Here is a 23,887-nt window from a genome sequence, read left to right as displayed (position 1 = left end):
AAAGTTTAACTTTGCTGAATTTATGAGAAACATTTAATGAATGAAGGGAAAGGGAAGATTTCAGATGGTATCTAATTTACTTTAGAGAAAAAAACCCTTTAAATTCTGAAAAACACCTCTTACTGAAGTAATTTGGAAATAAAAGGCTCATCAGACTCCCTCCCTTGTAAGTCCTCTGCTTCCTAAGACACACATAATATAAATCAAGGCACACAGCCAGGGCCGGGTCAGTACGACCCGTGTTGCTGCACTTGGTGGCCCCACACTGGCTCCCAGCTGCTATTACACAAGCGAGTGCTAATGGGGCAATCTAGACTCAGAATTACTGTTCCTTGCCCAACAAGGTAATAATACTGCATATTTGCAGCAAAACTAAGGCTAGACTCTTAGTTTTTGCAATTCGTGACAAATATGCAAAAAGTATTTATGGACGCTTAGTGTGACAGATGCTTTTCTAGGCAATACAAAAACAAACAAGACAGAGTCTTTGTCCTTAACAAATAAATGAGGCTGTGGAGATTCGATTGATCTCAGCTCTCTTTTTCCCATATAAATTCATTTATTAATAATTAACATGTTAATTACATAATTCATTTCTATTTATTAAAGCAAGTCCCTATAGTCCTCTCTCCTTGCAAATACTTTGCAAGGGTACTTATTATATGCTTGCTTGAAGGTAGAAAAGTACTATGTCATAAAATATACCGTAATTAAACCTTTTTACACATTTAGATTGGCTTCATCCCATTTGTATATTTAATAATTCAAATTTTATGGTATTAACATACATTTCTAACATTTTCCTTCTTCACTTAAGAAAAAATTCCTATTCTCTTTAGTATTTTTGATCTATTTCCATACTTGCAATCCTAAAGTGTTCCTTGCTCCTTGAAGGCAAGCAGTTTGTCTTCCTGGTTTTGTTTCCTTCATGGCTGACTGAATGAATGAACCAGCAAGAAGGGAGCACATCTAAGGCCTGGGAAAGGATGCAGCCACTGACCATGAGTGTCCTCTGAAGACAGTCGCCTTTTGTTTGAACCCCAGTTACTAGCTGTGGGGTCAGGGTTAAATTACTTAACTTCTCAAGGTCTTGGTTTTCTCATTTGTGTACTGGGGTTAACCTCACGGGGCTTCCCATCAATTAGGAGATCAGGTCAGCCAGCCTGATCCAGGCTTGGCCACTGTGCATCCTGGCAAAATCATGTTTACCTGTTCTGTGCCTCAGTTTCTTCCTCTGTAGAGTAATAGCAGTACCTATCAAATAGCATGTTGTGAGGATTAAATTAGTTGATAAATGAAAAACACTTAGAACAGGACCCAGGACAGAGTAACATGTTTAATAAATTTGGGTTGTTATTAGTAATAACAATTTTGGAGAAGCTGCTCCTGACAATAAAATGGTTAGCAAAAAGAGGGTGGAAAATATTTCCCCCTGAGATCTCTTTAAACAAAATGAAACCAGAAGAAAGTCATTTAGTTAAAAACAGAAACAGAAGGACGAGACTAATGACCTCTTGGGTGACTGTACGAGTGAGTCTTTCCAGAGACATTAAACTTATAATATGAAGATGCAAGCTGAATAATAATCTCAATTTAGAGGAGGAAGATTAAGGAAACCCTTCTATTGGGTCCCTACTTAAAAGGATCAATAAAGACAGAAAGCAAAGGTAAGAGCATTTGCTGAACTGAAAAATACATATTGCAAGCGTGATTTCCTGTCATTTAGTGTTTACTGAGGAAAGGAGACTCCGAGGAGGAAAAGGCAAATGATTTTAATGTGAACACAGAGAATACAAGGACATTGATTTTTAAGCACATATCAATTAGAGCCAGTACAGGAACCTGGACAATCCACGCCCCAGAGTGGACTGTGGTGGCGATGCCATGCGGCAAGGGAGAAGAGGGCACGGGGCATGGAGACACAGGCACTGGGAAGGAGTGACGCTGCCAGTGGTCAAACATTCGAGAGTGCTAAGAATGGAAAATGTTATCCTTGTTTCAAGTTGTTTCTACTATCAACCTACACTCAGTATTTATGCCTAAAACAAAACAAAACAAAAAACCCTTCTCGACAATATGCTAATAGAACATCAGATTGGAAGCAACTTCCAAGGTAATACAACCCACTTTTCTCATTTTCGAGAGAACAGTAATTCAGAGAGAGAGTGATCAATCTTCCAAGGACACAGCAGTCTGGATGAGAACTCTCCCGGGCTCAGTACTCTTATTAAGAGTTTTCATATTTAATGATTCTGGAAAACTGAGGAATTTATTCAAAAAAGCAATCTATTCAATAGAAATTACCTTCCCTGCTATTAACTCCTATAGCATAAGTTCTTCGTTAGTTGTTCACAAAAGACTCACCAGATAGTCCAAGGCTCAGTCTTCACTTATTAAGCAGTAGTAGTTCCAAGATTGAATTGGTTAAGAGTATAGAGACCAATTTCAAGTTGCATGAAGCCCTCATGATTTTAAGGGTTAAGTCTTAGACATTCAGCCACCTCCAATTCTGAGAATGGGGCTCCAACCTTGTCTCCAATTACATTCTGAGCAAAAGTCCACATTTTCTGTGCCTACCACAACTTATAAACTGCTTTTCCAACTATCACTAAAATTTTCTTCTTTCCTCGACAGCCAAAGAATGACCTCTTGGGTGACAAAGAAACCCAGTTTTGAAGATACCCAGCCAAGTGAGGGTGGTGGGCAGGTAGGTTCTCTCACAGTGAATGACTCACAGTCCTTCATCATCTCAGTGACAAACTGCTGTTGTCACAATTACCTGGGGCTGACAGGGAGAATTACTGCAACTGGGACTTAAATTCCTAAGGCTTACTGGGATTAATAACTGGAAAAGTGTTTATGACATTGTATAAAGGGAATCAAGTAAAACACAAAAGTTTGTATTCTCTCTGATTACATGCATACGGGCAAAGGCAAGAAGGGACTATACGAAAAGTTTTATTTTGAGGTATTCTAATATAGCTGTCCTACAACAGAAATAGCTGGAACATAAATACAACAAAGCAACGTAAAGCAAAGAAGCAATGCTATACTGGTAGCACTGGAAATGCTGAAATTCTTTCAGAAAAAGATCTTCAAAAGCAAGACAATATAACAATAACTCATTTTCAAACTGTAAGGTGCAGATTTTCTGAAAAATGCCAGGTAAAAGGCAGAGAAAGCGCCTGCCTCACAGGCACTTGACAGCTGGTGAGGCTCCACAAGACGCAAGGTAACTCGGTTTGCTAAACAGATGCAAATTCCTCTGGAAGATACTAAGGCTTTACCAGAGGCAGAGCGGGCTTTGCTGTGGAGGTGGCAAATATTTTACTACAGTTTCCTGGTGGACATTCATCATCTTCACTTGGAGTATCCCTGGTATTTTCAGAAGTAAGGTAACTCTGGGAATTGTGCCCGATGATCTCATTCTCTCTAAATTATCCATTAATGTTTAATTTAAATAAGCAAAATATAAATAAGGTGCTAAGTTCAAATGTTTTACATTCAAGTGACTTAGAAAAAAAATATGACATGTTAAAAACCTTGATAGAAGGATTCTATGTGTAACTGACAAAACCTACATCAATTTCCAGGAAGGCAGAGTGTAAACAGTGCATTTTGGGCAAGGTCCCACCTATTTTTCTACTCTTCCCTTATCTTCTTTTTGAAAGACATACATCCATTTCAGGCTTTGTCCTGTCTTCTGAGAGTCAGACTGGTGAAGACTGGGAAAATGAGCATCTTGTAGACAAAATAGGAGGGATGTACCAGGCGACAGCCTTCTGAGCAGTGAGCTCGGGGTTCTACAGGTGATAACAGAGGGGGAGGGGCAAAATAGAATTCACCACCACAAAGCCCAAGTTTTACAGCAGAAACTTTCTGAGGACAAGGCTTATGACTTTTTCTCAATAAGCCTTAGAGAAAGTAGTTATTCCTTTATTAATAAGACGTGTAGGAAGAGCCCCTGCCACAGTGTCTGTGCATAAATGCTGTAATTATTCTTCCCATCATTATGGGCAACTAAAGGACTGTGGGTTTACATTACCCTGTTAAATCTGACAGGTAACAAATAATGGTGTCTTAAAATATGTTTATAATACTAAAAATGTGACAGACTAGCTACCAAATTTCTATAGCCTACAGCAATGCATTTTGGAGAAACTATTTTTTTTTTTTACCTTGTGGTCCATACTGGCTCATCTGTGGACCGTAAGTCCCACTTGAGTTACTCTGCTGAAAGCTACTGATTCCGGGATGCATCTGGCCCCCAGGAGAAGGATGAGGAGACATGGATGGTCCTGTCTGTTGAGGTCCATATTGCGACATCTGAGGGTTTCTTTGTGTGCCTGCCATAAAACCTAAGTGGGAAATAAATGGAAACATGTAAACGCAGGTAGGTGTTTCATAAGATCTGCATACACAAATATGTTACAAGGAACTGAGTGGAAGGTAAATGGGGAGAAGGTTAGTACTGTGAGATTCCCCCACAGAAACATCTAAAAACATCTCAGAGTCAGTGTGGACTATCTGGGAGGACATCATGGGAATTCTGTGGTCCTAACCCTCAATTTTCATTAGGGATCTAGGGACCCAATAGATTATGGATTTGAACTAGGAAAAGGGAGAAAGGGGAGAAAAGGTAAGCACAGCCTTAACTGCTCTTACAGATGAAGCCCTACCAAAAGCCACAGCAAGAGCTAGGAACCCCTTCCCTGCAAACCCTCCACTCCTACCAGGCTGTGCACACTGTGCACGCACACCTCAGAGCCTCTGCTCATGTCCTGATCTCTGGAATGCAAACCCATGGCAGCACTCAGCACTCAGCTCCTCCCTGCACAGAGCTGCTTTTCTGCCCTACGATCTCCTAGAGTGACAACTGTTCAACTTGACTAAGTTACCTGGGGACCTATGAATACCTGATTCATATTATCCCTTAGAGGTAAACTGTAAACAACCGGAGAGTTTAAATTGCATTCTACTTCAAAACAGAACACTGAGGTTTGAGATCCTCATCACACCTGTTCTGCCTGTGGTCTTCACCACCTCTACAAGTGGCACCACCACTCACCCAATGTCCCATCATAAACATGTGACACACGAGTCCACCCTTTCCTTCTTTCCTCTAAGTGTGATCGATCCATCAGCACATCCTGTTGACTCTACTTCTCAAATATATCTTGAGTTGCTCCTCCTCTTTATTTCCACTTCTACAAAGCCTAGTCCCAGCTACTGTCTTCTCTTGGCTGCACACTGCAGTGGTCTAACCAACACCTCAGCCTCAACTCTCCCACCCTTGCCCACCCCCATCTTGCTCTTTTTGATTAATTTTTCACAAAGCTGCTAGAATTATCTTTCAAGAATAAAAATGAAATTAGAGCATATCTCTCCCATGTATAAAACCCTTTAAGGCTTCCCACTGAACCTGGGAATAAAATGCAAACATTTGACTCACCTATGAGATCCTATGTGGTCTGGCAATTGCCTTTCTCACTATAACCCCATTTCCTGCCACTTTCTTTTCCTCTGCTACCCTGTAAGCATAGTGGCCTTCCGATAGTGCCCCTATTCCTACATGCTCCTTACCTGCTCTCCATACTGCTGGGTCCTTCCCATACTATTGGTCAGCACCCCCCGACCACCCAATCTGAAGTCATACCAACCTTCCTTCATAACTCTTTTCATAATCTGTAATCATTTCCTTTTATTTCTGACTCACTATCATCTCTCTTCCCCACTAAAACAAGCTTCATGAGGGCAAATGTGACGTCTGGCTTGACGGCTGCATCCTAAGAACCTAGCAGTGGGTGGCACGTGGTAGGTATCAAAAACTATGCACCAAACATAGTGCTGAGCACAACACTGTAGGATTTGGTGGGCAGATATCCAAATGGGTAAACAAAATCAATATTGAAATTATGCAGAAGTATATTGCTCCATACATCCACTTATCAGTATTTCAGGCAAGTGTAAGTAAGTATGAAGAATAAGCTGTGAAATACTCATGTGGACAAAGAGAGCCACAAATCAAGACATTTATCCAGGAAGACCAAACGTTATCAAACTCACATACTAACAAAGGGCAGTCTGAAAAACAATTCTTGAACCCAGGAGTTGGCACTGGTGAGACCACCTGTGTTACCATGTGACGACCCTACCTAGAGAGTGGCAGGCTTTTGGCCTGTTCCAGAGAACCTAGAGCAGCAGCTTCCAAAGAAAGTCTATGAACACATTTGGGAGTAAGACAATGCCTAGATCTAAGGTCAGCTTAAACCTAGAGGGTTAAATGGTAAGTCATAGTTTACAAAGAACACGGCTTACATTTCAGCAAGTAAAGAGATCTTTTGACATTGCTTCTGTCTAAAGAGATAGACATAAACTAAAAGTAAGTAGAGCTGCTCCTTATTATCCTATTTAATTTATAAAGACACGTCTTATGAAATTGGACTCAATTGGCAGCTCTCAGACATAGTTATAGAAAACACTGGCTTTTTCAAATCTGAAAACAAACAGAAATCAGAGCACTAAAATTGCTATAAGTGATTGCATCTTAGGATATTACATGAAATATTTATCTGAGCTTTACTATAAAATTCTCAAGAGTTTTAGATAGAGTCCTGTTTAACAAAAAAATGTTTTTCAATTCCATACAGATTGTTCATGTCTCTCCCCCTGCCCCATTTAGATGAGAATCTGCTTTCCTGTTTATTAAGGAAAATAACATATATTGTTAAGGAAAATAACATAGGTCCTTTAGTTACCATTAAATTTCACTTCAACCATGAAGGTGTCCAACCAAAGGATTTAGAACCTCTGATAATACACTATATCCTTCAGTTATTGTTACTTCTGGGACACTTACTACAGGCTTATGGGTTCATTCACGTGAATTCTAAGGAGTCTCATTTAGCCAAGTTATTTCTTTATTTCTATTTCACTTAGTCCTTAAAAATACACATGTCACGTTCTACTTGAACTATCTCAATTATCAGTGGCATTTTGCAGAAAATCAAGTTTGTAAAAAGGCTCCAAAAGGAGATGGAATCTTAAAGCTAAATTCATCCAAAATGTGACACAGCTTCAAATTCCTGTAACTTAGGGACAAAGTTGTATGAGGTATGAAATCCACCTCTTCACAGAGAAATTAATATTAGAAAGCTGATTTTTCTCTCTGTATACTTTTGAAATGGCACCACTTACGGGAGTTTCCTGAAATCTTATTTTATGTTTTTGATGAGCTGCACCCTTTTCCCTCTGTCCCCAAGACCATGAAAAGGGGAAGATGACATAATTCCCTGACTCCTTTCTCAGCGGTCATCATCTTCCAGCAGTCAACTGGGAATAGAAGCCCTAATTTACAGTCTTCTTTGTGTCACTAGCTCAGAACCTAGTAGGGGGGACAGATAGGTAAATAAATATATTGCAGTGTGTATTGAATCCAACTAGCTGTGTGACCTTCGGGAAAACATAATTCCTCTAAGCCTTCATTCCTTCATCTTAAAATGAAGATAAGGTTCCTGCATGGATCAACTGAGATAACATGTGAAAGTGTCCTATAATCTGTAAAGTGATACATAAAAGTAAGAGATTATGATGATAATTGGTTCATAAACTGCCATGAATATCTTTTAACTCCTGAAAATCCCACACATTCTATTCTGGATATTGTGGATGCAGGTTCCAGCTAGAATGAACAAGCTAGTTTTTATTTCTACATCTGTCTTTTATTCAGATATGTCAAATCCACATTAGTCAGGACTCATGCAACTGTGCACTACTCCCAAAGGATTAAAAAGGGTATATTATGGGAAGTAATCCTCCTATCCCTGTCTCCTACTATGGTTCCCCTTGCCAAAGGCAAATGTTTTTCACTGTGTCCTTTCAGAGATATTTCATAATTTCTAGTTGCGTTTTATTCTGCATTTCTCTTATAAATAAATTTGAACATTGTTGAACAGCTGTAATTCTTTCCTTTTCTAGAACTGACTATTCACATCATTTGCCTGTTTTTCTATTGGTCACTATCTCTTCTGACTATGAAGTATTTCATTTTGCAGATACAGCTCCTATTACCAAATAGTTGTAGCTGCTCACCAAAGCTACTGTATCTACAATCCTATGGAAATTTTGTCTTTCGGTATGAGTAATGCTGCCATAAGCCATATATTGTCATAGCATGGGAGTGATGTGCTCTGACTTGCATTTTTTTTTTGTCTTTTGTCTTTTTCCGTGTCCGGCAATGGATCGCAACCCTCAGTGTTGCCCCTGCACCGGACCGGGGACCGGCCACGGGACCGCAACCCTCGGCGTTGCTCCCGCGCCTCGCTCAGCCAGTGAGCGGGAACCGGTCTGTATGTGGGATCCGAACCCTCGGGCGGGAGCGCCGCCATGCTTCCCAAGCGGCGCACCATCCAGTGCGCCACCGGGCCGGCCCTCTGACTTGCATTTTTGAAAGCTAACTCTACTATGACATGTAGCATATAAGGACGGAAGGCGAGTAAGGTTAAAAGTTAGAAGACCAATTAGGAGGTAGATGACGTGGTACATAAGATACAATCACAATGAGGTGGTAGCAGTAATCCTACTGAAAAGGACTTCCATTATGGATATACTGCAACTATATTTTTAAGGCTATAGAACATCACCATAATCTTCTAAAGAAATGGATAAAAATTAGAAGACATAAGTTAGCTAAAAAAGAAGTATTTCTACTCTTCATCCTAAATATAGAAACAACGCACATCTGCTATTTGTTTCCTCATCTGTAAAATAGGGACCATCATATCTAGGGTTGCTGCGGGGATTAAATGAGATAATATATGTGAAACCTTATAAAAGTGCCTGGCACACAGTAAGCTTTCAATAAATATTAGCTATTATTATATATTCAAACCAGGAAAGCAGGAGAAGCAGCAGGGCATAATAAGAGCACTGAACTAAGGTGTCAGTCCCACCTTTCATGCCTGCTGTATACATGTTAGCAAGTAACCTAACCATTCTGGCCTTAGTTTACTCACCTGTTAAAAGGGGGGTGGCACTTCTAAGCTCTAGTTCTCAATGATTCTGGTTTAAACATTTTTCTTTCCTAGGAAAAATCTAAATCAAAAATTCTATGTTTATTTATGTGGAGGTAGTACTTTTTGTTTTTTTAAATCTTCATTTTGAATTAAATAAATTTTAAAATGTTTCCCCAAAAAACAAAAATTTCAACTAAGAATTTTCTACCTATTTATGGTAACATATTTATTTGACTGCATTTTGTTTCCTTTAGGAAGTTGTTATAAAATGACAGCTTGTAATATAGTTTGAGAATAGAAAAACTGACAGCTAAGAGAATGCAGCTGCATTTTTAAAAAGGTGTCAAATTTTTTTAGTTACAAGCCACCTGAGTTTAGAAAATCAAACTTTCTACTAAGGAAAATTTAGAAAGTATACTATGAATTTCCTACATATTATAAAAGTATATTGAGTTACTAAATTTATTATGGAATTACAGGTCCCAAGTAAATATTTAACATGTGAAAATTCAAATTTTGGACAAAATACTAAATTAGATCATTATCATATACATCATTCAAAACAAAGTTTCTTAGAAATGCCATATGAAAATATAATTTATATACAATGGTCTGTCAGTATCCGTGGGGGGTTTGGTTCTAGGAGCCCTATTGATACCAGAATTTTCAGATGCTCAAATCCTTGATATAAACTGGGGAAGTACTTGCATATAACCTATGCACATCCTCCTGTATACTTTAAATCACCTCTAGATTACTTATATACCTAATACAATGTAAACAGTTATTATACTATATTGTTTAGACCAAAAATGTGACCCAAAAAAGGTCTGTACATTTTCAGTACAGAAGCAATTTTTTTTTCCGAATATTTTTGTTCTGCAGATGGTTGAATCCACAGATACGGAGGGCTGACTGTATTCTCCCATAATGCAAACCTATACGAGGCTTTTTATAAGTGAATTTATTATTTTTGAGTCTTGCATTACATGTATATAAAATCACAAATACTTTTATTACCACATTCCAAATGGAGAGAGGCACATTTCTGATATGAAAAATCAGAGCTACTTTTTAGGAAAAAAAAATTTGAGCAAAATCTATATTCTCAGAGAAGGTAATGTAGTGGAATAGGAGAAACACATACATACTCTGGGTCTGTTTAGAATCAGAAGATGTGGGTTAGAGAGGCTGCCTCTACCATCCACTGTGTGCGACCCGTGGCTCTTCTGTATGAAATAGTGAATGCACTCCTTGCCCTGGATTACAAGAGTGTTCTTAGAGTCAAATAAGAAAAATGTACACAAACATGCTTTTCTAAACTGAAAAATACCATGAAAATGTTATACAAAGGCATTACTATTGCCTTCCTAGTGATTCTGTGAGCCCTACCATCTGCACTGTCAAACCAGTGACTCAGTCTCACGATAATGTGACACATGTCTTCTACCAGCCTGCCTCAACTCCACTGCACCATGCCTCACCCTCGAGGAACTTAAAATTTAATTGAACAGAAAATAAAACCTACCAATAGGGAAAAACGATAAACTAAAACTACAAAGCAACTTATAACTTCATAGAAGATGAAAAACAGTAACATCGTAGCCAATTGGGTATCACTCCCTTTCCCTTTCATTTATTACTCCTTTATTAAGTGCCAAGCGCTGCCCAGGTTCTGGGGATATAAACAATGAGAGAAAGAGACACAGTGCCTGCCCTCATGGAGTTTCATTCTAGTGGGAGAGACAGACATCTAACAGATAACGTAAGTATGTGATGAGTATAAAAACGAAAAGAACGAGAGCTATGAGAGGGTCAGAAGAGGACCCAGTGCAGACTGGTAAGGCAGGAAGGTTTCCTTGCAGAAGTCATATTTAAAAGGTGAGACCTGAATGATGTCTCAGCTTGGGAATGACCCAGGCAAATCTCACCAGATGGCTTCTGAGAAGCTCCACTATGACAAAAATATGTCTGACTCCAAAGTGGATGTCCCAATGTATACTGCGTACTTGGGGGCTAAAGTTCCTGCATTCAGCTGAGTCCTGAGGTCATTTGGGACCATTTTATTAGTTAGTTCTTTTCAATGGTCAGTTTAACATTTTATCCCTTTCTCTAAACCCTCCCGGCCCAGCTACTAAATGTCAGCAAACGACCACCTGGCCACAGGAAAAAGCAGTGTGGACTTGGACAGTGTCCTGCCCTCTGACCTATGAGCCTCTCCATCCATGCCCAGTCCTTCCTGCTTCTCCTTCCCTCAGAAGAAGGGAATCTTTTGCTTGCGCCCAAGGCTGGTGCCTTCACTTAGGTTCTGAACCCAGTCCTCTCTCATCTCTACAGGGATCTGCCAACAGTATTTGTTCAAAACTGTTCACTGACTCAACTGCTTAACAGAATGAAGGCCAAACTTCTTGGCCTGGCCCATGAGTCTTTCCAGCATCTGATCGCCCCCACCCTGCCCATCCTGGATGCATGGCTGTCGGGGCATTTCCACTGTTCCCATTCCTCAGGCTTCTGAGCTCCCAACAGGCACCAGGTTGCACAGCCATGCAAGTCTCTGCACATTTAGTCACTTAGGAAATGTTTACTGACTACTCACGCTCCAGGCAAACATTCTTTTTTTAACCACAATCTACAGTTAAGAAACATACTTATATCATGATCCAGTGTGCGGATGTGAGTATATGTATACATTTCTATATTTGCATACACTCTCTAGTTCAGAAACCAATTTTTACCCTTAGTGTATGCAATGCACTATATTTTACATATCAATGAAAAAAAGTCCACTAATGAAGGCATAGCTTGAAAAACAAAATGCTACGTTGTGTCCTCTTATTGAACATGCTGTTTTGGGTGTGCACAGAAGGCCACTCACCACGACATAACTAACGTACTCCTATCCTTCATGGCTCTGCCTCATGCTACCTTCCGTGACATTCCTTGGCCTCCAGGAAAGTGGACACTTTCATACGCCTGAAGAGCACCACGCATGTTAACTGTGGCACAGTGGTTATCACACTGCTACCATTACTTGTTGGCATGAGTCCCTCTTCCCCCAGCTGTGAGAGCCGGAGGCTTTCAAACACTTCTCATCTGCCCAAACAAGGGGTCTGGCACAGAGGTGGAACCATACACATATGTTTTTAGGGAAAAATAAAACATCTTCATTCAGAACCCATTTACTTTTACTTTGCAAAAGCAGCTTTATAAATCTGCCTCATTTTGTAGTGCATCCAAAGATCACTTTGGAGGAAAGAAGACTCCTATTCAAGGACTGGTAGGAGCAATGACAATTGGTGGCTGATGGCAAGGAAGGGGTAAGATGGCCCACCAGGCCAGAAAGCACTGTTCTCCCATCACCTAAACCTCTGCCAAGCACCCCACTGTGTCCATTTCCACAGCAGCAACAGGGTCGTGGAGAGCGTGGGCTAGCAGTCAAGCCACCCAGGCCACATTCTGGCTTCACCACTCCGCAGTTCTGTAACTCTGGCCAAGTTAATAGTCAAGCCTCAATTTTCTTTTCTGAAAAATGTGGATGACAACTGAGCCTACCTCGTGATTAAATGAGAAAAAGTGTAAAGCAGCTCAGTGTCTGCACACATACTAGAGGCTCAATAGCTAGACTCGCATTATTTTTAATATAACCACCATTTATTTCCTGTCGAATGATTCCAAGTTTCTAAACTCCCTTGCCCAGGTTCCCCTATAAACCCTCCATCAGGGAAGACAAAAAGTGCTGCAAGTCCCTGGATGGTGGTTAATTCTTCCAAGTGCAGTGCCACACCTGGGAAAGGAGGGCTTGCCCTAGGCAGCATGTGGCTCTGGGCAGTGCCTGCCTGTTCCATGCCTCCTCCACTAGAGCCAGCCAGGGTTGAGGGTATCTTGCCTCACTTAGTTCACTATCCAGAAGTGCCTCTTTCCAGATAGCTGGTTCCAGAAATAATTGGTGGGCCATGTTATCTAGCTCAGAAAAGCTAAGCTTGTCAGTTTCAGGCCCCTCAACCAACAGCCACAGTACCGATTAGCTATGAGCAGCATACTCAGTGTACATCCTTCCTGGGGTGTGTGTGTGTGCGCGCGTGTGTGTGGTGTGGTGTGGTGTGTGTGGTGTGTGTGTGTGTGTGTGTGTGTGGTGTGTGGGGTGTGTGGGGTGTTCTGCTGGGGCTTCTCACTGAGCTCGGAGCTCAAGTGATAAATGCCTGACCTTAGGCAGGCTTGTTTCCACCGCCTGGTTAGAGGCTAACAACTTGTCCTAAAGTTTATTCCAAAGGCATAACAGTGTTCATTTAGATATTTGAATACAACTCGATAACTTTTTTGAATTTCATATTCTATATATCCAGTAGCTAAAGACAGGATTAGTGGTGGGTTGCCTGGACCTTATCTGGATATTCAGCCTGCACTTTTTAAGAACTTTATTTAGGGTCATTCTCCTATGTATAATAGTTATCCGTATCAATAGGAAATTCTTATACAAATAATCCATTCTTGTTACATGACAGTGTAAGTAATGTTAAGTGTAAGTCTAGGAAAAATGCTACTTCTATCTCTATTATAGAGACAATATTAAAGACTAAGCCAAGAGTCATTTTTCTTTTACTACTAAAAAAGAAAAAATCCCTCACTTATGATCTTGGAAAACTGACTTAGAATTAGCATTTCTAAAACGTTTATCTATATTATTATTAGATAAGTTTTTAAGACCTTTTCAATGTTTTCTTCAGCACTGTCTTATTTGTAATTTGTTTACTGCATATTTTTCCTACTTGAAAAAAATGCTATATATTATTCTCTTGTTTAATAAAAAAAAAAATCTTTGTAGAAAAGATCCAGTGATACTGTCTAAGCCTAAGCAGACAAAAAAAAAAAAAAAAAATTAAAGCAACTGATTTATGAAGTCACTATAAACAAACTGCACTTTCCATATGAGAGATGAAACTGAATACACAATATTTTTATGCAGTAGAAATAAGAAAAAATTCTTCTCTGGACAAGATAGACACAACTTATCTTTAGAGGCACTACACAAATTCTCAAAAATAGAATGAAATTGTATTTAATTTAAAAATTAAACTTAGGCCTTACAGTGTATTTGGGGGGAGATGCTAACAGATATGGAGAGGAAGCTCCAAGACCCCAAATAGACAATGACAGGCTGTCAAAACTCCAGAATCATCAGTGACAGGTTACAGTAGCACCCGATGAAAATGCACTTCCAAGTTGAAGAATGTTACAAAACTGATTTAGAAACCAATTCAAGGGGCCAGCCCCGTGGCTAACTCGTAGCGCCGAGGCCGCGGGTTCAGATCCAGTGTAGGGATGGCCGGTGCGCTCACTGGCTGAGCGTGGTGCAGACCACACCGTGCCAAGGGTTGCGATCCCCTTACTGGTCAGAAAAACAAAAACAAACGAACCAACAAAAAAAGAAAGAAACCAAGTCAAATAAATAATAAAGGTAAAACCAGGAAATCTCAGAAAAGTAAACTGAAAGCAATTTTAGCTTGGATCTTAGCCTCCAGCAGTGTATTCTTTTCCTCTTTATGCGACACAACAAATTCTGCAATTAAGTACTAGAGACTCTCAATCCTCTTGGAAAAATACAGTGAGGCACAAAGCCCAAATCATGGTTCATCCCACCCATGAAAGAGAAAACAGCAAAGAAAGAGAGACTGCCCAGCCTAATACAGAACCAATTACATAAACATTTAATCCCTTCATCAAAGGTGCCTCTTCGGCTAGCAGAGAGATATAGCACTGTCAGGATACCAATGAGATGCGAAAGGTTCTACAAGCCACCAAAAGCAAAGCACGCTTTTCCTTTGGCACATGGACAATTTATTTCATGTTGGCATCTGTTAAAAAGTCACAGAATAAATGCCTTGTTTCTTTAAGCCAGTTCAATAAAAGATGTTCCCCACACGTGTGAAATAATGGTCACAGGCTGCATCACCTTCGCAGAGTGTCTCAGAGTAGAAAGACAGGGCCATTTCTCTTCACAAATAGGTGTCAGAGACCCATTTGGAGAGAAAAATAGAATTTAGAAAATATTCTTGTTACATTTTAATATACTCAATGTTTATTTGCCTGCCTGCTTCTCTTCACAACATGAATTGCTTCAAGAAAGACAGAAATTAATGACCCATTCAAGGCTTTAACCCAGGCCCCCTGTGTTCTACCAGCTGTGCTATTAGGTTAACTGGCAGAATTGCTCCCTCTCTGTCCCTGCTACCACCATGCCCTATCATTGCAGCACATACAATAACATCTAAACTGTTTCCATCCACCCCCACAAAACCCTCTCAGCTACTGACTAGTCATGAAACATACATCATCTATCATTGGGTAAATTACAATCAGGGGAGGAATCAGACTATTACCCAGATAGTAGATGTGGACAAAATATCCAGTCTTTCCTAATACCAATCTTTTAAGTTTTAGCTGCAAAAGTCAGCCTCAGTGCTGAGGGCAAAGACAATGCATGTATGTCACTGTGAGTGGAAGGAGCAAAGAAACTACTTTTTAAGGCTTTCAACCCAGGTCTCACCTGAGTTATTGGTAATATTTATTCTTAATATTTTCATAGTGCTTTGAAGTTTTAACTTCAGATACAAGATCTCATCTGATCTGTGAAATAAATCCACAGAACACTCTGATCCTCATTTTACATATGTGGAAGCAGAGATTTAATTAATTGTCCAAGGTCACAAAACTAATTAGTGGTAAAGCTTGCACCTAAACCCAGATGTTCTGATTCCAAAGTCCCTGCAGATCAAAACCAAAAAAAAGTGCGTAAACTCTGAGGCACATGGTCCTTGCACTAAGGGCTCAAGTGGTAAAGCTTGCACCTAAACCCAGATGTTCTGATTCCAAAGTCCCTGCAGATCAAAACCCAAAAAAAGTGCGTAAACTCTGAGGCACATGGTCCTTGCACTAAGGGCTCGAGTTGGGAGAGGGTCCACTTGTGAATCCTGCTGTTAATGGGCGGTGGGGACACTACTGGGCTACGTGCAGAGGGCACCTGGCCTACAGGGGACAGCACTATGACAGGTGAAATGTCATTCAGTGCTCACCCAACAAACACTGACTAAAGTTCCCACCTTGTGCCAGGCTATTGAGGACCTGAAGGACTAGCCAAGAGAGAGTCAGGCAAGAAGTTGCCAGGTGGGGGTGCGGTGGAGATAGTGGTGTTGGCAAAAGTGGTGTTGGAGAGAAGAGTTTATATAAAGACCCCCAAAAAGGTTCAGTTCAGAGTGGCAGGAGAGTGAGAGAGTGATGTGATGAGTGGGAGACCAGACTGGGAGGTGGGACCAGTGCGGATAGGCCTACAACCAAGCCAGTGAGCACAGTCTCTATCTACAGGCCAAGGCCAGGCACTGTGGGCACTCACCAGGTGAACGACATGATCTAACCTGCCTTCTGCAAAGACTACTCTGGATGTAGCATGGCAATGGACTGAAAGGGCACAAGGCTGGGGACAGCAAGAATAGTTGGGAGGCTGCTGAAATTACCTAGATGGTCTGAACTGGTACTAGTTTCAGATAGATAGGAGAGAAAAAGTCTTTGCTTGGGAAAAAAGGCAGACAATGGTCTTTCACTAAGGTAAGGAACACGAAAGCACGGGAGAAAAACACATAAATGAGTACATGCAATACCCAATGTTCAATTTACCTAAGATCTAGATGTTCCCAAATACTTCTACTGAAGGATAATGAGCCAATTACAAATGAATGTTAACTATTAAAAGCATACATTAATTGGCAACTCAAAAAAAAAAAAACTGTATTTAACAAAAATAACAAAACTATGCTTCTTTTAAAATAATCTAAAATTTAGATGGATGATTACTCAATGAATATAAATTGACTTTTATTGTATGTGATATTTGTTTTCCCAGCTTTTTTGCTGACTGAACATACTTCTGGGTAGCAAGCTCAAAAGGAACTTAAGGATAAACCTAACACAAGCCCTATACTATTATTTACTTCATTACTGACTAGTTTTGGCTTGGTTAACGTCTAACCCAGAGGCAGAGTTCTAAGGCTGAAGAAATTAGAAACAGCTTTCTAGAGTGAAGTCTAGATATTCTCTCTTGTATAAAACCTCCCATTTGAGTTTATTTTCATCTTCCACAGATCATAAAAAAAGGGATCCTCAATTAAGAAAAGAGGCTAAATTAATTGCGTCTGGGGGTGGGGGACAGACTATAATTAATGGCTTAACACAATTGATCTGCTATACTTACACAGCATAAATTAGGAATGTGATATATTTTCTTTTTAGGACTAGAAAAGTAGATTAAGAGAACATTTTCTGACGAGTATATCCTATGAAACATCTCAGCATCTGCAGATTCACTGTCATCCTTAAAACTGAGAAGCTAACAGAAAGAGAAACAAAATAGTTTTTATAGTTTGCAAAAACAAAAAGATATTAAATCCTACTTCCAACTCCTTAACAATTATCTTGGTGGTCTCCTTCATTTCAGTACCAACTTGTTAATCTGTTCTTAATAATTAAGGAGTTAGGTCAACTAAGGTATTCAAAGTAATTTTGAAAATTTCAAAACTGAGGAAAGAAGGAAGGCCAGCCATAATAAAACATTGATCTTTCAGAAGGAGAGAAAAGATCTATAGTTACTAGAGGTGGAAAGGGGCAGAGAGAGGAGAGCTAGGGAGTAATTGAGTAAGGGACACAAAGAGTAATTACAATTTGTAATGATGAACATGTTAATAATATTGATTTGATCATCACATACTGTACACAAATAGTGACAGTCAACTCTGTACCCCATAAATATGTGTAACCAAAAATAAAATAATTTGTAGAAAAAAAAATTAAATTTCAAAACTAACTTTTGGTATAAATATCACTATGAAACCAGCCAGTAGCATTAAAAACTTTTCAAAATTTTTACTTATTTCCACCTAACTACCTCTGGATTATAAAAAGCATAGCTGGGGTGGGAGGAGGTGGACTCCGGATAATTCATTAGTGCCAGGCTCCAGGTGTGAAGACACCAGCTCAGAATGACATGGTAGAAACATGTCTGAGAAGAATGGGGCACAGAAGTAGGATCTTTAATCTGGTCCAAGATCACAATGCTTACAGTGACGCAAGAGAGAGAAACTCTACACTACAGGAATTTGCTCTATTTAAGAACAGTAAATGTTTTATTCTTTGCTTGTTCTGTGCTTTGAAAAGACTTGAAATCCCTGGATGGGTGTGAAAGCACAATGATTTTCAGTTGTCCAGCTCAATCTTTGCTGAATGTCTATCACAAGCCAGGCTCTGTTGAAGACACAGGGATGCAATGCAAAGTGTAAACAGGATGCAGTGACAGCCCTCAAGGAGCTCAGTCTAATTCATAGCAAGATACTGAATTAATTCTAAGAGATCTCTTTTTCCCCCCATGGCATTAAAAAGTAAGAGAAAAATTTGCCCTAAGCAAATAGAATGTGAGTAGAAATTTGATGAGGAATTCTATTCAGACTTGGAAAAGAAGCTAACATATACCATTAATTAGTGGGAATAAAATTATACCAATGCAGTTAACATTTGGGGTTAGTAACAAGAAAAATATAAGAATAATGAAGACACATTTTATCCAATCTAAATAAAATTTAGGTTTTAAAAACTTCAGATTTTTGAAGTATAGAAATTGATTCACCTTTTTGTGGCAGCACACAAAAAGAACATCTAAATGCCTGATCACACTCCATCTGCTACATACTTTTGCTGGATAACAGCACTATTTATATTTATAAATATGCAGCTACTGATAGATATCACTCTGTGAAGATATTTCCAAAGATGAAATTTCTGTGATTCTGTTGACAAACAGCTGTTAAGAACCCTATGTCTGGCTGGACTAAATACCCAAGACTTATAAAAATGCAGACTTTTTACCTATTTTCTTCTTGTCCTGAAACTATAGAGGAGATACACGGCTGGTCTAGCTTGTGTGATTTTGGTGCCACTGATATGGCAGAAGCCAAGTCTCAATCAGGCACAGTAAACTGCGAGCTCTGACTACAACTCCTTTTTTTAAAAAGTGGAGAGGAAAAACTGGTCCATGTGTAGGTCATCAAGGTGGATAAAAATGAAGGTTGGGGGCTGCTATTCAATAATTCTGGAGGATTTCACCCAGAATGCCTCTGTACAGATCTGAGGGTCACAGAATGGTGCCGGAGAACTGCCTCCAGCGACAGAATACATTTTCCAGCATATCACAGCCCCGCAGCAGCATCAACTCTGCTCGCAATCCATGTCCGAAAGGGAAAGTTCTTAGGGGTTCCGTTTCAGCATATCTCAAGGACTAATTAAATCCTCATTACTACCTTCTAATTATTCAAATGCTATGGGATTACACTGAGGAAGTCCCTGCTGGCGCTCTAGATGAAAAGGGTTAAATAACCTATGTTGATTTTGAGAGTCCAGATCTGGTTCAAACCTTCAAAAAACCACCAGCATTAACATGAATATTTAACTAGACACCACTGTGAAAATTAAAAGAAAATTCAATTAAAAGGTTTTCGAAAAATTAATTCTGACCTCTCTACATCTGTCCAAATAAATAAGCCTTCTTTCAAGCATTTTCACCTAATTGCTAATCCAATAAACTAGAAGGGCATTTGCCAATTTCATTAAGCTTAACATGTTAGAAGGGTTAAAAATGCAATCACTTTAATGTTAATCATTATTATATTTATTTATCTACTCAGAAGACTATTCCGTATTCTCTCCAAGCCCTCTTGAAAAAGACAGCAACACGTTAATAAGCACTTCCTATTGCTCTGTTTGAAATATGACATATATGTTAAAGATTAAGAAATAGTGATTAATCTAAACTTGTCAGCTACAATTTTCTTGTAAAATTCAGTATTTTGGGGTTATCTCAAGTCTTCCTCAAGGCCTTATGTAGCCTAATTTATACTACTTGATTTTTTTGGTGAGGTGATTTAATAGCAATTCTGTATGTTGTCATATGAGGTTTATAGAGAAAAGATTTGGCTTAAAATAAAAACCAAAGACAAATGTGTTACTGCAGAATACTAAACTGAAGTTTTGATCTTTTTTCTTTTAAGTTTATATCAGTAATGAAGAAGACCAAAGAATTTGAGCTAATTTTCTTAACTCAGTAAGAAGTTGCAGCAACACAATACTAAATTACGTTTGGTAATAGAAAATAGATGAAAGTGTAGAGAAGACAATAAATACTACGTAAGAGAATAAAGAGGCCCATGAATATCTAAAGTGTTTCTCTCCTTTTTGTAACCTATGATGCCATATCCATATTTACTTGCACAAATACCTTTTAGAGATGGAAAATATAAAACTGTAGAAACTCAGTTATTTTCATCTATGTACAATATAGAGAAATGGATTTTGACTGATGTGCTCGACAAAACTCAATACCAGAACCAGCAGATAAAAAGAGTATGGACCAGAGATGGGGTGGGGACTGTTTCTCTCCTTTTTGTAACCTATGATGCCATATCCATATTTACTTGCACAAATACCTTTTATAGATGGAAAATATAAAACTGTAGAAACTCAGTTATTTTCATCTATGTACAATATAGAGAAATGGATTTTGACTGATGTGCTCAACAAAACTCAATACCAGAACCAGCAGATAAAAAGAGTATGGACCAGAGATGGGGTGGGGACAGCAGGGTCACAGAGAGCTCCTGCTCAGGCTATCTGGGCACTACACTGACCTTGCAGTGGCCAGGGTGGTTCAGATCCCAGGACAGCCTGAGGTTTGCAAAATTCTGTTAAACAGAGTATAAAATTTTTAAATATATCTTCTTCCTCAATGAGGATAAAAGGTCCCACAGGAAAGAGTGATGGCAGAGCAAGAGTTCAGCTTCCTGAGCCTGCAGGGACCGAAGTTAGGGTGGTAGTGTCAGCACCACTGTGCCCCACAAGCACTGAACCTCTAAAGAAAAGTAGGCAGCATCATCTCTCCCTTTGCATATTTGTCTCTGTGCAAGCATGTTTCTAGATCCTTTGCTGTAAAAAAAAAAAAAAAGTATCTCCTGTGAATACATTTAAGAAAATGTGTATATGGTGGAATGTTACTACCTTATCTTAATCTCATCTACTAAAACAAAGTAAGTATAAAAAGAACTATTCAACTTGGTTAATTGAGCACTCAGCAGTAGAGAAGATATGTTCATCAAGGTCCATGGCTTCTGAGAAATACACTTTTTTAAAAAGCTGTTAACTCATCAATGTATTTTTTTTCCGATTTCTTTCATCACTTCCCTAAGTAAGGGGGACATATATCAATTATAAAGGTATAAATAAAGTTGAATTACTTTTTAATTCGTGAGAATCAACTTTGGGGAATTTTCTTAGGTCTACTTTACACTGTGTATGCTAATGGCACACACCAAATGAGGTCAAACATTTTTAATATTTTATCAAGGCATTAAAATGACTGTCATTTGCCATTTAAACACCGATCAAATGTTATTTAGAGGTAACATTTCTTCCTAAATGTTAACAAATAATAAAGCCATTTTGTATCAAGGCATTAAAATGACTGTCATTTGCCATTTAAACACCTGATCAAATGTTATTTAGAGGTAACATTTCTTCCTAAATGTTAACAAATAATAAAGCCATTTTCTTTTAATCCATGCTACTCAGTTTTAGAGGAAATTTAACTCATGCGTGGTAAAGTGTCATCTAACGGTCATTTTAAAATATAATGTTTTCCTTTTCAGGGGGTTGTCTAACCAACAAAAAGCACAAAAAGGAATGCACATAATGTCTCTAGCATAGTCTTTCAGAGGAGGTTTAAAGAACATGTTTATGAAAATCAATCCAGACTTAGAAACTTGTAAAATTTATATTTGTTATTTGAAGGAAATGATCATTATAACCACCTGGATTGTTATGTACCCATTGTCAGTTGCTAAAACCACACTACATATAATAAAGGCAATCAGAGGGGAAAAAACAACAAATATACTGACTTGGTAGTTTCCAGTGACACCAGTGGAAAAGCCTAGATTTTGTCTTGAAAGTGCATTAGTTTAAGTGAAAAGTTTAACTAAGTTGTCCTCCTGCCCTTCACATTTGGTATTCCACATTTTCAAATTTCTTAAACACACATCAGTGGGAAGAGGTCAGGGGAGACATTATTCAAGTATCTGAGAGGGTTTTCTCTTTTTTTCTTCTTCGTAATAAATGCTAGAATTGTAGAACTTCCAAATAAGGGACTCTTACCCTTTAACTCTTGTAAAATAAGCAGAATTGTACCTGTGGGAGTGATGTTACAGGGTTATGATGAGGACTAAATGAAATAACAAATATCTTTATCCTGGTTCTGGGCCTCGCCTGAGTAGACACTCAGTGTAAGACAATGTCCTTTTTCCTATTTTCTCCACTTCCCTGACCCAGCAACACAAAGTAGGTGCAACCCACAGCCAAAGAAAAGGACTCTAGTGAGAACTACCACTCACTTGGCACTGGTGAGCTTCTGTGATGTCTTCAAGATGACCAAGGCCATATGAGGAGTGAACACAGAACAAGCAATTTACAGAGAGGATATGAGATGAAAGAGAGATTTATAGTGGGTCACAGTGAAGAGTTTAAGAGACAATACACACATTCTCACAATTATTAAAACCTATTACTTTATCGTTACAAGGCAGTGGGTCTCCAAGTGTGATCCCTAGCCCATTAGCATCAGCAAGAGCTGAGAACTGTCAAAAAACACAGATTTTAAGTGTCCTACTCCCAGACCTTCTCCATCAGAAATCTGGGGGTGGGGCCCAGCAGCGATTTGTTTTAACAAGTCCTCCAGGTGAATCTCATGCATTCTGAAGTTTGAAAGCCATTAACTATTCCATTATTAAAACATATGGTATTATCTTCATAAGAGAATTAAAATACTAACTATACCTTAAATTACAATAAAGAAGTTAAATAATGTGCAGGTATTAGAAAATGAAAAACTCATTTTATCCCTGCTAACCATTAATTTCAACAAAAATGATATGTAGATAAGACTAATCCATCTTTTCATTGGCATTACTTTCTAAATAACGTGCTGCTGAGTTTTTTAACATGTAAAATAACTTGAACCTCCTAATTCTAATTAGAAGCAAATCATCTCCACAACTCATGTGGAAATAATTATAAACATTAGGGGTCAGGAACCCTTTAAATATCAGCTACCAAGCTGGTCTCTGGGTCCCTTGTGAGAGAGGAAGGGGATGAAGGACAGTGACATCTCCTGTGGCACAGGGTAGGGGTGGCAAGCCTTGACCCAGAGCAGTGGGAAGTGACCTGCCACAGCATGAGATGGTGCAGTAGACTTACAATCCCCAGTTTACACCAATCTGAATTCAAGCCCCCACCACCACAACCAGCAACAGTAGCTTTACTAATGAAGTGAAGAAAGGGTAGAAAGATAATCCAGTGAAGGGCTAAGGTCTCTACCAAGGCAATATCAAATGCATTATGGGGATGACACGAGTATGCAAATGTGGGACAGCATCTGTTCAAAGGTTTCAGGAAAAGCCCAAGTTCTACTTTCTGGCTCTGGCACTAACTAGCTTCTGAGAATGAGGAAATCACATATAACCTCTATGGTCCTTAGTTTCTTTATTGGTAAATTGAGGTGACTGGACTACATGATCTTTTAGGTATGCTCCAGTTCCAAGATCTTACAACTGTATAATACTAGTTTTTTTGTTTTTGTTTTTTTTCCTTTTTGTCTTTTTTCGTGACCGGCAACGGATCGCAACCCTCAGTGTCGCGCCCGTACCGGACTGGGACTGGCAACGGGATTGCAACCCTCGGTGTTGCTCCCGTACCAGACTGGGACTGGCAACGGGATTGCAACCCTCAGTGTT

The 23,887-nt window shown here is 39.1% G+C and overlaps 1 protein-coding gene across 1 annotated transcript in view; it reads right to left on the bottom strand.

Annotated features, from left to right (window-relative positions):
- The window catches only part of ARID1B (AT rich interactive domain 1B (SWI1-like)), a 276,990-nt gene that overhangs the window by 67,281 nt on the left and 185,822 nt on the right, over window positions 1–23,887 (bottom strand). Inside the window, exon 4 of the mRNA XM_008569895.1 lies at window positions 4,179–4,358. Coding sequence (XP_008568117.1) covers window positions 4,179–4,358 — 180 coding nt within the window. The remainder of the gene's footprint in view (window positions 1–4,178; window positions 4,359–23,887) is intronic.

The sequence above is a fragment of the Galeopterus variegatus genome, unplaced genomic scaffold, assembly GCF_000696425.1.
Source record: "Galeopterus variegatus unplaced genomic scaffold, G_variegatus-3.0.2 Scaffold541, whole genome shotgun sequence".
NCBI classification, from domain to species: Eukaryota; Metazoa; Chordata; class Mammalia; order Dermoptera; family Cynocephalidae; genus Galeopterus; species Galeopterus variegatus.
This window is presented reverse-complemented; position numbering and strand designations above follow the sequence as displayed.